Source organism: Podarcis filfolensis, assembly GCF_964270895.1.
Source record: "Podarcis filfolensis genome assembly, chromosome: 4".
NCBI classification, from domain to species: Eukaryota; Metazoa; Chordata; class Lepidosauria; order Squamata; family Lacertidae; genus Podarcis; species Podarcis filfolensis.
The window spans coordinates 52,770,082-52,785,287 of NC_139607.1; the positions used below are offsets into that span (position 1 = coordinate 52,770,082).

The 15,206-nt window shown below is 40.5% G+C and overlaps 1 protein-coding gene across 7 annotated transcripts in view; it reads right to left on the reverse strand.

Moving 5' to 3' along the window:
* ITSN1 (intersectin 1) overlaps positions 1 to 15,206 on the reverse strand; it is an 86,892-nt gene that overhangs the window by 27,617 nt on the left and 44,069 nt on the right. For all 7 annotated transcript variants that reach the window (XM_083608829.1, XM_083608831.1, XM_083608830.1 and 4 more), the window contains 10 exons: positions 14,739 to 14,962; positions 13,092 to 13,213; positions 11,891 to 12,138; positions 10,819 to 10,978; positions 9,409 to 9,614; positions 8,193 to 8,272; positions 7,349 to 7,515; positions 6,580 to 6,625; positions 5,865 to 5,986; positions 1,785 to 1,902 (listed from right to left, as the gene is read on the reverse strand). In XM_083608829.1, coding sequence (XP_083464955.1) covers positions 1,785 to 1,902; positions 5,865 to 5,986; positions 6,580 to 6,625; positions 7,349 to 7,515; positions 8,193 to 8,272; positions 9,409 to 9,614; positions 10,819 to 10,978; positions 11,891 to 12,138; positions 13,092 to 13,213; positions 14,739 to 14,962 — 1,493 coding nt within the window. The remainder of the gene's footprint in view (positions 1 to 1,784; positions 1,903 to 5,864; positions 5,987 to 6,579; positions 6,626 to 7,348; positions 7,516 to 8,192; positions 8,273 to 9,408; positions 9,615 to 10,818; positions 10,979 to 11,890; positions 12,139 to 13,091; positions 13,214 to 14,738; positions 14,963 to 15,206) is intronic.

The window sequence follows — 15,206 nt, forward strand, 5'->3', positions numbered from 1 at the left end:
CACTGGTGGGCGGTAAGGAAATTGTACAATCAAGAAAGATGCATTAGTGGGCATTAAGTATAAAAAGGTTGACTACCCCTGGTCTACAGAATGCTATCAAACAAAGTCTATATATATCTATGTACTTTTAAAATCACTTAAGATTCTGACCTATACTCCTGTTTTAGATGTGAGTTGTGATAATGAATCTAACAATTCTTCAACAGCATGCAAATGATGGTGTTAGATCGGTGGATAAGATACATTCTACATCTGCACCAAAATTACCATCATATGTACATTTATTTTTAATCACTAATTATTATATTGAAGAACCATCTTACTCCCACTGTTGCACCTATCATTCTTTATGAAGAATTACAACTGGATATGCAGCCCAAAATTATTACAGAAACTATTTCCATTTGGATGGATATTTCTCTCTCATCTTTCAACTAGCTTGGCTGAAAACAACACACAATAGTAGATTGTAAGCCATATGAACTTCTGCCCCCTGCAATGAATAGTATATTTATTTAGGGTATTTATGTATCACCCATCACAATACTTTTACAGGGCAGTTTCCAACATCTTAAACAAAATAATTATAAAATATACAATAAATCCATTAAAATTAATAGATATTAGATAATGCACAAATTAAAATAGCGATTAAAACAGTGAGGTAACTCCCAGTGTAATAAAGTAAAATGCAGCACCATTTTAAAAGTACAAACTTTTATAAAGCTAGCACCAGGCAAGTAGGTGTTAGGAAGGAGATGTAGGACATTATTTCATCAACATCATCAATTTAAATGGTTTTCAATCTATGTTTGATGGACTGTTAAAAGAGTTTAGAAGCTTATAAAGGGCTCCTTAATGAGAAAAGTCAAGCATGGTGGACAAGCTTAACTGACAGACAGCTTGGCTACAACTACCTATTTCAATCTGCAATGTAAGGCTGCAGGGGAGCATTAGGTACCGTATTTTTCGCCCCATAGGACGCACCGGCCCATAGGACGCACCTAGTTTTTTGGGGGGAAATAAAGGGGAAAAAATTTATTCCCACCCCCAGGTGCTCTGCGCTAATCCCGAAGCTTGGGGCGTGTGGAGTTCAGCACGCCCCAAGCTTCTGGCTGCCAGCAAGGTCTCCGTTAGCCATGGGAGAGCCGCGCGGCTTTCCCATGGCTAGCGGAGCGCTGCGCTAATCCCGAAGCTTGGGGCGTGCGGAGCTCAGCGCGCCCCAAGCTTCTGGCTGCCAGCAAGGTCTCCGTTAGCCATGGGAGAGCCGCGCGGCTTTCCCATGGCTAGCGGAGCGCTGCGCTAATCCCAAAGCTTGGGGCGTGCGGAGCTCAGCACGCCCCAAGCTTCTGGGTGCAGGCAAGCTCTCCGCTAGCCCTGGGAGAGCTGGGTCTCCCACGGCTAGCGGATAGCTTCCTGAAGCCTGGAGAGCGAGAGGGGTCAGTGCGCAACGACCCCCCTTGCTCTCCAGGCTTCAGCGAAAGCCTGCATTCGCCCCATAGGACGCACACACATTTCCCCTTCATTTTTGGAGGGGAAAAAGTGCGTCCTATAGGGCGAAAAATACGGTATATTCTAGGGCACACTCTCCAGTCACACAGTGAGATAATGAGTCCCCAAAGCCTGTCCAGCACTCTTCTGCATTACCCTGGGGTTTCCACAGCTGAGATTCATGCAACCGTTAAATTTATACGAAAAAGGTCCTCTGAACATAGAAAGTTTGGAAACCTCCTGATCTAAAGCATAGGCAATAACAGGTAATCAAATGCTACAGTATTACTTACCTGAAGGTAACACTACTGATTTAGATGGCTCGGTTGGTGTAGTTTTACTAGTACCAGGACTTAAGAGTTTCACATAGTTAGCAGGAAACCATCCTATCTGTCGTTTTTTCCCACGAGCCTAGTAAGAAAACAATAGCTTAGCATTTTGACTATCAAAATTATCTTGGCAGGAGCAGCTCTGTCTGAATTCTGTATTTGAAATACAAAAAACCCAGTCACTCAACAGTGCAGTGCTCTGAACTTGTTCAAAGTTTAGAGTTTGGATCCAGGATGAACAAGCAATGTGCAGTGTTCAATGCCTCCCTGAAGCCCTCAATATATCACATAAGAACAGCCTCATGGATCAGGTGAATGGCTCATCTAGTCCAGCATCCTGTTCTCACAGTGGCCAGGTAAATGCCTATGGGAAAGTTGTAAGCAGCAGAGGAGCACTCTCCCATCTTGCAATTTCCAGCAACTGGTATTCAGAAGCATACAGCCTCCAACTGTGGAGATGGAGCATGCTGTTCTGGAGTGCCTACTGACCCACAGAAACAGCTTATTGGATGTGCAGGAGGCAGACTAGAAAGGGTGAGTCAGGAAAATGCCACTGCACAAATGGAACTCCACCCAGAGTTGTTTGGATCTAAGTTTATGGATGGAATTCAACTTTGGAATTCATTTCAGGCAAGCAGAAATGAACTGACAGAACCATCTCCCCACAGAGCCAATTGCCGGGGGGACAAAGGGGGGAAACCATGTTGCACTAGCAGGCTCCCATTAGTGAGACTATTTAGTTGACTTTGGCCTTATGCCTTTGAAAATAGTATATTAGATTGTCAATACTGTACCCTAAAGTATGGCTCTCCTAATAAAGTTGACCTGATTTTCCATTAGTTATGGCTGTAAATGTAATGACATCTGTTGCGGTATGGTAATTGGTTAAGTAGATATTGCTGCCTCTTCAATACACTTCCTTTACTGCATTGCAAAAAGTGAATTACAGATCTGATAGTTTTGATATTATCAAGAAAAAATTTGCCAGGGACCTCTAGTCCCTAGTATGGACCACAGATTTCAAAAGCAACTCTTAATAATTGAGGTAACTGAGGAGAACCTGAGCTTACAGGGTTAAACAGCTCAGAGTGTACGCCCTGCCTACAAGATGGGAGGGGGGAGATTGTGCGTCATTTCCGAGAGTCTCCAGCCTTTGTTTTTTTTCTCTACTTTCGCTTTTGAGGAGAGAGGACGTGTTTTCACGATGCTGTTCGCTGTGATAGACAATGGATAGTCTGCTGAAAATAAAAACTGCTTTTAGCTGCTAAGATCCTGAGTGGGCTTTATTTAAGCACACTGAAGAAAGCGCTTGAGTTTACAGCTTTCTCTTACCGCTGCTTAATCTCTGCGTTTGCTCAGAGCCTTTGGAATGTGGCCTTTGAAGTCCGGAGGCCTAGCAGAACTGCGCAGCCGAAGCGGGCTGGACGCCAAGGCTTATCTGAGCAATAAACATTCCTCAGTAGGACTTCCGGGTTAGCGCCATCGTCTAATGGCGGATTCCCTCCGAGCTCCGGAGGGAGTCAGCTCAGTAGGGGACGGGTCCTGCCGCGGCGGCGGCGCGGGGACCCTCAGAAACCACAGGTGCTGAAGCCTGTGGACCTGGTGACTCGGCGGGCACCATTTGCGCCCCCCGACCCGCGAAGGAGCCTTTTTAAAGGCTTCGGAACGGGGGACGGGGAGCAGCGCGGTGCTGTGAGTCAACTGCTTCCCCTACGGAGTGAAGCCGCATGCCATGGTCGGAGAGCGCTGACTTCTTCCTTTGAACATTTGGACTAAAAGTAACAACCTGTGAGTAATACGGAAATTGGACTTAAAATTTCTCTTTTGGATTAGGCACGATCGGGGAAGGCGCAAAGAGGAAGTCCATCTCCCCGCCTTGTAAACATCTTAAAGCAAGGACTAGATAACTAAGGTTGAGAGAACACCTTCTTCTTTAGTGGATAAAAGTAATTAATTTCACGTTTTGGCAGTATAAGCGATTTTGCTGGAGGATAAGAGTTAACTTTGAGAGTGGAACTGTCACCCTCCCCCCCAGGACCCGGGAGCGATCCGTGAGAGAGCCTGTTGAAGAGACATAGAAGATTTTGACAGCTGTCAAACTAGCTGTCAAAGCTGGGGAAAAAAAGAGAACTTGGTTTCTGTTGTCTTTGCTGGTTATATTTGTTACATTCAGGTAATAAATTGTTGAAAACAAAGAGAAAAAGCTAATTTGACTTTTGGATTGGAACTGGAAGGAATACTAAGTAACCAGAACTCCTCTAGAGGGGGTTCTGGGACATTACAAGAATGGCTGCAAGTGGAAAAATACTGACTGAACTGGAGAGGGTTTTCTTTCTCTTGGGAAAGTTACAAGAACAAAGTAATGTTTTGGCTACAAATGTCACAACATTGAATGAAACAGTAAATAAACTTACTGAATCTGGAAGGGACTTGACTCAAGTCTTTGCATCTGAACAAAAAGTTTTTGTAGCTGAACTAAAAATCTTTGCAGCTGAACAAGAAAAGAAATCTGAGAAATTTGAGAAAGTGGGGAAAGAGATATATGATGATTTGGAGGGAAAGGAAGGAGGAGCTACAATGCCGCAGATGATTAAGGAGAGCCAGAGGCCTGTTAAGATGGATATAAAGGAAAATAAGAATGGGATCATGAAAATCTGGTTTGAATTGAAGAATGAGGAATGGAGAGATCTCCTCATGTGGAGATCTGAAGACCTATGGATTACAAACTTGACTAAAGTGGAAGCTGGAGTTTTTGGGACATTTGGACTTAAAAGAAGTAAGAAACAAGATCTGGGCTACACTTTTAAATATGGAGGTCTGGCTGGAAGAAACGTGGACCTTATTGGGACAGAGCTTCTCCGAGACTTGGTGTCCAATACAAAGGACTATCAAAAAAACCGGCAGAGAGGAATTGAGAGAGAATTAAGAGCCTCGGACGTGAGGTCACCAGGCTGACAGCAGATAGACTGATGGACATTTGTTGGGGTTCGAAACCGGGAAAGGCGGGGAGTGGGGCTTTGGGAATCCAAAGGGTGTACAATTATACTTTGTTTCTTTGTATTCTGTTTTGCTACTTATATAAAAATGGGGAATTCGTGAAAGGAAATTGGGGTCGACCTTAGAAAAAGATATTAAGAATAAGTACTGACGTACAAAGACTGAGGTTTATGTTAAAATTGGTTAACTAAAATGAATTAAATATAATAAGGTAAAATTTGGGGATAAGAACTTGCTGAACTAAAAATTGAACTGGAATACAAGAAGGGGAGGTGTGGGGAAGTCAGGGAAATATGTTATTGAAAGTAAGGAATGCAAATTCTGTGTGTGTGTGTGTGTGTGTGTGTGTTTTTAATTTTTCTTTTTTTTCTATTTTTTGAAAACTCCAATAAATATCTTTAAAAAAATAATAATAATCATTCTTCAGTAACAACTATTCATTTTGTCCTGTTTTAGCTTTCATTATCATCCAGGGAGAAATAATTCTTAAATCATCACTCTCTTATAGCTCCTTTTAAACAGGAGGTTTTTATATGCTGTTTTTATATACTTCCATTCTTTTTAAGTTTTAATGCCATTAAATGTGCATGTGCAAAGCCTAATTAAGCAAAGGTATAAATACACAGCAACAGGCAAGCATGATTGCCATGGCCACAGCACCATAATCTCTTCAGTTTAAAGAGCGCTACTATCATTGCCTGTGATCTTTTCTTCAAGGGTTTAATTCATATAGAGTGAACTGCTGTGCTGCCCTACTTAATAGTCTAAATAGGGCAGCATAGCAGTTCACTCCACACCAAGTTAAAAAGCTATTTTTCTCATGAGTGATGGAATTGTTACCCCAAACCTAAAAAGGAAAAGAAGTGCCAGGAAGCTGTTGATGAAAAAAATGATTGGTTTGAAAAGATATCACTTTCATTTCAGGCTAGGTTTAAAAATAAATAAATAACAGCACCAGATAAATCTTTCCTTTTATGTCTACAGTTTTTGTAGCTTTCATTCTCTTTATACATAAGTAAAAGGTAAGAGCCAAAAATAGTCACTAACTTGAAGCTCTCCTTCCCACCATCCACCAGGATTCTTCTTCCTGATAAGTATTAGCTGACCAGGAGCAAGCGTAAGCTGTTCAGGACCTGTTGCTATGTACGAAGCAATAACTTGAGCAATTTCTGTTAATTCAAAAAGAAATTATTTTCATTAATCTGAAAATCACGTCCATTGTATTGTGTCTCCAATTGTTACGTGTGGTTCTTGCCATTTCATCTACAGATTGCAAATAAGACAGTTTTCAATATAGCTATCAGGGAGTTGCTGTTGTTTAAACAGCAAAATTAGACCACACCAGAAACAATTGAATGATATGATGCAATGTAATCAGAACATTCTACTACACTACTTCAATTTATGCTTCCTCTTAAGCTAATCACTTGAAGGTCAGTTGTAATAGGCGCTCTAACAACACAGTGCTGAGCTAAATGTAATGTCAGTCCTCAACACTGTGTTCTAGAAAGAAAGTCATGTGTCTCAAAGCTCATTATCAATTAGAGGATAAAGAGTCAGGCCCCCCATCTTACAAAATCTTCACATTTATATTTCATGCAGAAGTGCCTGTAAGTCATGCCACTGGTGTGATATTAAAAAGCTGTAGGGCAAATGCACTTATTCTTTAAAATCCTTTGTATAGTTATATCTGTACAATGATACAAGAGTGGGAAAAGAATTATTTTGAAAATGTTATTTTGTTTCTCAGAGTACAGCTTACCAGGTTTCTTGCCTAAGCTTCCTGTTTTTCCAGCTGTTCCAGGGACCTTTAAATAATAGAACAAACATAACTCACACTTCCATAGAGAAGATGGCAAGCTGCTTTGGAAATAGAGAAGTTTTCAAAACTGTAATATTGTAAGGTAAGATATTCTGCTGCTGAAAGTAAGTGGCAAAAGTCTCACAGGGTTCATGTAAGCCCTTGGGCAAACTACAAGTCCTCATTCCTGGGCTAGGTATAGAGCAAGGAAAATTGATGGTTCTCATATATGGGAGCCCTTTTCTATTATTCCTATCTTAAATGACAACATTAGAGTTAGAGCTATGTATACTCTGATGAAGGAAAACAGAACCTGCGTTCTGGCAATCTGAACTGGGCACCAAGAAAGTTTGCAGACATGAGGGCAAATCTGCTTAATTTAATTTGTATAATTTCATCTGGGTTCTTTTCACTTTGACTTTCAACGACAGCAATTGCACACACACATGACACAGCTACTGTATTACATGCAGATATAACATGTAAAAACACAAGCAATTTTACAGGATTGTCACACATTACAGTCTACATGAATGTTTAACGTAGGCAATTTTTAAATGTGTCAAGTCATATTCAGTAATTCTGAAAGTCAAACATAATACCACCTTGTGGTATACTGAAATCTAAATCCATTCTACTTTCAACTCTGCTTTATAAAATTAGCCCTCCACATGTGGCCCACTAATTATTAGTTTTTTTAATAAAATGCATGCATATGTGTGCATTTTACCTCAGAGTCTTTGAGTCTAACATAGTTAGATGGAAATACTCCTGATTTATCGCCCAACGTTCCTGTCCACCAGTCTCCATCCTTCTTGGTCACAAGAATTAAATCCCCTTGCTGAAATGTTAAATCTCCTTGTTCAGAACTTTCGTAAGTGTACATGGCAACATATTCTGGAGGGAGGAAATTTTTAGAAATGAGAAGGTACTTGTCAATCATATTGTCCTAATGCCCAATAGAAAAAGGGTAATGTAATACAGGATACATTCTGCTCTCAAGTGCAGTGGTACCTCGGGTTAAGAACTTAATTCATTCTGGAGGTCCGTTCTTAACCTGAAACTGTTCTTAACCTGAAGCACCGCTTTAGCTAATGGGGCCTCCTGCTGCCGCCGCGCCACTGGAGCACAATTTCTGTTCTCATCCTGAAGCAAAGTTCTTAACCCGAGGTACTATTTCTGGGTTAGCAGAGTCTGTAACCTGAAGCATCTGTAACCCAAGGTACCACTGTACTGAAATCCACCAGCTATTTCTGTTCTCACAAAATGACTTCAAGCCAGTGCAAGATGAAAACAAGGCCTGAGGCTCATAACAATCAATAATAGTTTGCCATAATGTGCAAACTGTGCAATTTAGTTATCAAAACAATTGCTTTGCAGAAAATGTAACACAGGAAAGTTTGACAATACTGTTTATTTCACATAGTTTTGCTCTCAAACACCCAGTATTTAGGCAATAGTATCAACTACAACAACTTTATTATTTACATGCCACCCATCAGACTGGGTTGCCCTAGCCACTCTGGGCAACAAATCATGGTATTTTCAGGGCTCTCCAGTTAAAACATTCTTACCTTCCCCTGAAACTGAAGATTTTGTAACTGGTGATGTTCTCTTCAGGTTAGCAGGACTCTCTGAAGACCCAGAATCCATGCTTAAAGAAACAAGTGTAAACGTTTTATTGTCTAAATTAATATGGTTACAGAATATGAAAAGAGTACAGAGCACAATGATAAAAGTGGAAGTATTTCTTTTATAAACATTGTTCTAATTTTTATTTGCAATCTTAATAGTACTTCCACATCGTACAAAAGTAGTTAAGTCTTCATCAGTCCCCTCTAAGGATGGGTAGTTTGAGGGTGTGAGACACTGCCTTGTCTGAGCATTTAACCCATCAAAGGAAGGTTCTAAGATGGGTCTCCGTTTATATGCTTTATAAATAAAAATAGTGAACTGCATGGGCCTCCAACAACACAAAGCTCTGTGTGGTGAGGCTATTTTATTGATATGTTCCAAAATGTCCCTTTGTGGAATCTACTTTATTAAGATTTCTGGAAAAACATACTGAACTTTGTTTGTTTGTTTTTTCTAAATGCAATAATGTGCTCCACACAATTCTTGTTCTTTGTTTTATTTGTGTTGTGCCTATTAAGTTTCCAAAAACAACAGTTTTTTGAAGGTACTTAATACTTTCTCTGCCTCTCTTTTGTTAAAGGCACTCGGACCACCGTCCTATACATGCACATTAAAGAGAAACATGGCAAGGGCCTAAATAAAATTTTAGTGGGATTCTTTTCAAATGTTATTACACACCAGGGCTTCTGTCCCTGCTTGCTGTGCTCACCAGCTCCTGTGCCAATCACACTTTCCCCACACCTGACCCCTCCCTTTACACCTCACCCACCCCTCTCGTCTCCCCCCCCCACAGCTTGCCCCTCTCTCTCCTTTCACAGCCCAGCTCAACCTTCACCCACTTTTAAAAGAGGGGAGTGCTTTACACAGCGCCTTGCTAAACACTCTCTGGCCCCCTCCTCTCTGCAGCTGCACTTAACACAGACTCTGTGTGTGCTTCACAGCACAGCTTACTATACTGCTTTGTGAAGCATCTCTTCTTCCCACAGTAAACGCCTGCCACTAGTGCTGCTTTCTCACTCTTCTGCCTGCCGATTGTCACACTGGAGATGGTGTAGCTGCCAATGAACTGCACATGAACTGCAGAACATGATGGCAGCTTTAAACTTTTATGTATAGAAAAAGAAAGGTCCTATAACGTCTGACAAAATCAAATACCTTGTTGATTTCCTTATAGGACCTGAAATAAGCTTCACATAGGATTTAGGAAACCAGCCTTTTTGCCCTTGAACTTCTCCAAACCACCACATGTCTTGCTGTTCTAACACTGTGATAATATCATTCTTGTTAAAATTAAGATGGTTGTCCTTTTTGGCTCTCCAAGGATACAGGGCCTGTGCTTGAAGTCCCTCCACTTTTTCACCCTGGTTAGATATAATGAAGAGAACAGTAATTTATGCAATATGTTTCAGGAAACAAGGGTGGTTTATCATGATTTCTAAGCTCTTCCCATCTACTCTGTAAGAGTAAATTGTTTCTTGCATTTGCATGAATTGTATACCACAATTCATTCTATCTGCAGCTCTACATTTATTTGCAAGTACTTAGCATGAAAAGCTGTATTGTTTGTCATCAAGTTTGTTTGTATCAAGTTTGTATCTACACTGTCTGGAAGTGGCTTTCCAGGATTTCAGGCAGGAGTTATTTCTACCCACAGCAGAGATGTCAACTGCTAGGCATGTGCTCTCCCATTGAACTACTCCTGGAAGCACTGCTTTACTGAGAAGCTTATTTATATTTAACACACATGAAAACTACTTAATAAATTTAACGGTTGACTTTAATGCATATAGCAAATATACAAATTTATTTTGAGTTTGTCATTCTGCCACGATGTTTACATGGTATCAGGGTAGCACTACTGTGTACACCACAGCTTTCCAAACTTTTTATGTTGGTGACACACTTTTTAGACATGCATCACTTCGCAACACAGTAACTTAGCTTAACTAGCAAACCAAAGGTTAAACTAACCCCTTTCCAGTCGCATGGAGAGTGTTTGCACGACACACCTACACACTTCAGCCAACACACTAACGTCTTGCGACACACAGTTTGGAAAGCCCTGGGGTTTCCTGGAGAATCAGGAATACAGTCATACCTCTGGTTGAGAACGTGATCCATGCAGGAGGCACGTTCGCAACCGCAGTGTTCGCAGCCTGAAGTGCAGCATCTGCGCATGTGCATGACGCGATTCGGCGTTTCTGCGCATGCGCGTGATGTCATTTTCCGCTTCTGCGCCGAAACCCGTAAGTAACCCGTTCTGGTACTTCCGGGTTTGGCGCAGTCCGAAACCCGGAAACGCGCAACCCGCAGCGTTCGTAACTCGAGGTATGACTGTACCTGAAATGTTAATCACACTTACCATTCCAACTCTACAATTATATGATTCTATATATGCAAATTTGTGCTATTTTAGCCCCCCCACATTTATTTGTGTAATAATTATTTGTGTGATAATCTTAGAAGAACTAACTCATTGACATATGCAATACACAACATTAAACATAACTTTAGGCTTACAACCACATAGTACTACTCCACACCTGTTGTGAAATGACAACTCACCTGACCCAAGACAGGAGAAGGAGATGATCCAGTAACAGTGGCTGGGGTGAAGGCAGATCTTTGCCTCAACTGCCCTGTGCTTGGAACAGTAAGGGAAGGTTGTGCTGCCCAAGCATCCCAGTTATCAGTCTCTTGTTTATCACTAGTACTTGCTGGCCATCTGAAAAAGAAAGGTATGACAGGTCTGAACTGAAGACACACACAATTCTGTTCCTCTTATTTCTTGACTATTGCATGCTCTCCAAATTAATGCTTATTCCTGCCCCAGACTGTATTATCCTAAATCTCCCTCATCTACAAAATATTCACTACTGCTGTGGCAATCTTTATCCAAACCTCAGGAAGAGATACTGATATTCACCAGCACATTTTTGCGGCAATCAGGTATTAGCTGGGCACTGGTGCTTCTTCTTCAGACACTTAGGGTCAGCTAAGAGGAACCAGCAATGAAAGGCTCCCAGGCAACTATGATCATATTTTGTCTCACTGCCTTTGAAGTTACATGAACGTTTTTTTAAAAAAAGAAACCATTTTATTTCTTTGGGGTTTTTTAGTTTGTAGTATGAGAAAAGCAAGGTTTTTCCTGACAAACAAGCTTGTTTGATGTATAGGTCTTGGCTACAAAGTGTAATAATATAATGTTACTCAAATTATATATACATAAAAATTGCTACCACAGAAACGAAGCAGAATATTAAACTGGTTCTGTGAGATGACTGGTGCTCCAGAACCCTGGAATTTTAAGAGAGAGAATTCTTCCTGCCACCAATAGGTGGATCTGAATTCCATCCTGATGTACTCTTACATGCATAGGAGAAAATATTTTCAATAAAGCAATTCATTACATGTGGCAGGCTAGTAATAATTTTGTTAGTATGAACTTTTGTAAGTGTATTTGCTATGCTGAATTAACTTCATAATGCTACCAATATGCCATAAACAACTAAGATATTATAGGTGGCTCAAATGTTTTGCAGACTTAACTGCAAGACTACTTTAAACCATGTGGATTATTCACCTTTACAGTTATAAAGAAGAAAGAAAGGAAAATTGAACCCCAATGAAACCGTACGTTGAACTGAAGTCTGCCCAGTTGTTGGCAGTTGTACTTGAATCTGTAGGAACAGGCGGTGCCAGTGGTGTTGTGGGGGTTTCACGCAACGAAACTTTAGGTGCAGCTCCAGCATCAGTTACCGGCTTTACAGAATTTGTAATTTCATTTTCAGAAATTCTCTCTGCATAGTTTGCAGGAAACCATCCTGTTTTCCCTTTCAGTTCACCTCCAAGCCACCCAGGCTCTCCAGTTTGGCTTTCATCCACCTGTACAAATAAACCATATATTATATAAGATACAATACACAATTAATAAATTTTCTCCAAAAAGCATGGCATCTGAAAGTTAAGGAACAGTGTTATTGCTGCATGTACTAACTATTCCCTGATGTTACAGCTACTTAAAAACAACAACCCCAAAGTACATTTGTAGTGATTATGGCTTTGATAAAATCCAAATGTGAAATTAAAGCAGATATTTTGCAGAAACTGCTGTTGTCTCAAAATAACCAGTTGCAATAAATCGATTACAGACTGCAAAATTCTTGCAGCAATGTAATCTAAATCTTTCTAGATTTTCCAAAGGGTAGGAGACACAATGAGTTGGAACAACTGTAATTGTACTGATATCTATAGATTGATGTTTTAATGTTTTATGTTGTAAGCCGACTTCATATATTTTATGAAACTGCAGATCATAAGTACTTAAAAATGCTTCAATGAAGGTAGGAAAACACAAACAGGTGCATTCTGGGACAGCCACATCCCTCCCTCAGTTTGATTTCCTGCCTTTGACAAAAAGGTGGAGCAATAGCTCATGCTGAAGACCTTTATGATCATTGGGGAAGCCTGCATTATGGGCTGCACTACTAAGACTGTGGGCAGGAAGGAACCTGATCTGGAATAAATCTCTCTCCAGTTTGGGGACGAATGATTCTTCAGATCCAAGCCTTTTTCCTCCCCAACACACTACCTTTTTGGCCCTACTAATGGAGCATCAACTTCATTCAGGCTAGGGCGGTGACAGTGTTCCATTTCCATTGTCAGTCCTATTTCCTTCTTGTATTTAACCCTCTAGGCTAAGTACACTACTTTAAGACACCACTCCATCTTAATTTGACCTTTCAGCCTCTAGGACGTTAAAGTTTCACAACATGTTATCTATCATTACGATAGATACAACATTTGTGTTTTTGTGTAACACTGTATTCTTCTCTTACCATGATTATGTCTCCTGGCTGGATAGTGATTTCATCATGACTTCGGGATTCAAATGGATAAAGTGCTCGATAATAGACTATTTTTACATCTTCCGGAGCAGAAATTGTTAATGGAGCCTTTTCTATATGCACAAAAGCAAAAGCATAACAAGGTTTATTATATCTTAGAAAAAAGGGCATTTTTGCTTGCCCAAATGTTACACTATTTTTCATTATACTTCTGCTGAACAGAATAAATGTTGTCTTCATTTTACCAAAGGAGAAACAAAGGAAAGTCAATCACATTTGCATTTAAAAACATTTGAAACTAAGTCAGAAACTAATCTGTATGTGATCTTTTTTTACTCCGTTGTATCTAAAGAATTGAGGATGAATTGCAACAAAATCATAATTGAAGTGTAATAGCCCTTATGGCATACATACCGTACTTAAGGCCTTTGTAAATTGCACACCCATGCATACAATAAAAAGTATATTCAAGTAAAAGTAAATCTATCAAAAATATAATGCCTGTTTTGGGAAAACATGTTCAAAGCATTATGAAAGATAAGGTTAACTAAGAATATAGGGAAAGCTAACCTCTGGAACACCAAGCACTCCCACTCTTTACTTACACTAGGAGGGAGGGAAAGTGTGGCTGCTAGCATTGATGCTGAGGGGAGCACTATAAAAGGGGTATAAATTTATCATTCGTGTGGAGAAAGTCATGAGACAAGTCTCTCTTTTTTCCATAATGCTATAACCATGGCTATTCAACAACCCCAAGGTGTGGGTGATTCAGGACAGACAAAAGGAAGCACTTCTACACAGAACACTGCTGAACAATGGATTTTGCTCCAACAAGATGGAGTAATGGCCACCAACCTGGATGGCTTTAAAAGAGGGTCAAGGATGGAGGATAAGACTATCAATGGATACTAGCCATGATGGCTATTATTACTTTAGTATCAGAAGCCCTATGCCTCTGAACACCAGTTGCTGGGAAAGAGGGGAGCCAATTTGGGCCCCAGGTTATGGGGTGCCCAGTGTGTGCGATATCATGACATCATGGCCTTGGAACCTGACTTCTGGTGCCACTGGAAGTTGGGTTCCAAGGTCTCGCAAGCCCTTGGACAGCATCTCTGAGGTCTCATGAGGCCTCTGACATGACTTCCAGTGCTTTGCCACATTCGTAAGCCGAAAAGACGCAACATGAACCAAACACAACACGAGGTATGACTGTACATTTTTCTAAGAGGTCCAAGACTGGAAACAATGTGCCCTGGTATCATCTAACATTGACTTCTCCCAGTGATGGAGAATGTTTATGGAACTTACATTCCAAGTAATGCCATTTACCTATCCTGCAGGTCTATATTAGTTTGGGGTGGGAAGAATGAATAGATTTTCACCACAAGAGGCAAACTCTGAACCCAGTAACTAGAATGTATTTTGAGTTCTGTTCTAGTTTGGGTTTAGAGACTTTCAAGTAATGGTGCAGATTCATTTGGAACTGGGTTAAATAAAATACAGATTCAGACTTGCTTCTGTTTTGGATTAAGTTTTCCTCCCTGACCAAACTTGAATATTTTATTTTAAAAAGATACACATCTGTACATAATAATATGACAGGAATAACGCTTCTCATGTACATAACAGGATTTGTACCTGCAGTTGACCAGGGAGCTTGGAGAGCTGGTTTTGTAGCATCTTTAAATGGATGAAAAAGTTTATCTAATTTTTCTTGCACTTCCTGTTTGCTCTTCTCATCATTCTCCTTCTTTTTGCTTAATTCTTCCCATTTTTGCTTTTCTTCTTCTTGAATTTTTCTTGGCCGTGGGAGTTCTTCCTCCTGTTGTATTCTGTCTAGCCACTGTCTCTCTCGGGTTCTTCTAATTGGTGCAGAAGAATAAAACAGGCATGATATAGGCATGTTGCCTGAATAGCTCAGTGGGAGAGATCCAATGTAGTGTGAGTGTGTTTCTTCATGTAATGGTGCTTCTTTTCCCTGCCCCTCCCTGCAGCCCCTTGCACACCCAAAATCTGCTCTTGAAGATTGGGAGTATCTGCAGAACAGATGTTGGGGGTGCATGGAGGGCGGGAGGGAGAAGAAGAGAAACGTGAATTCCTGTAGTT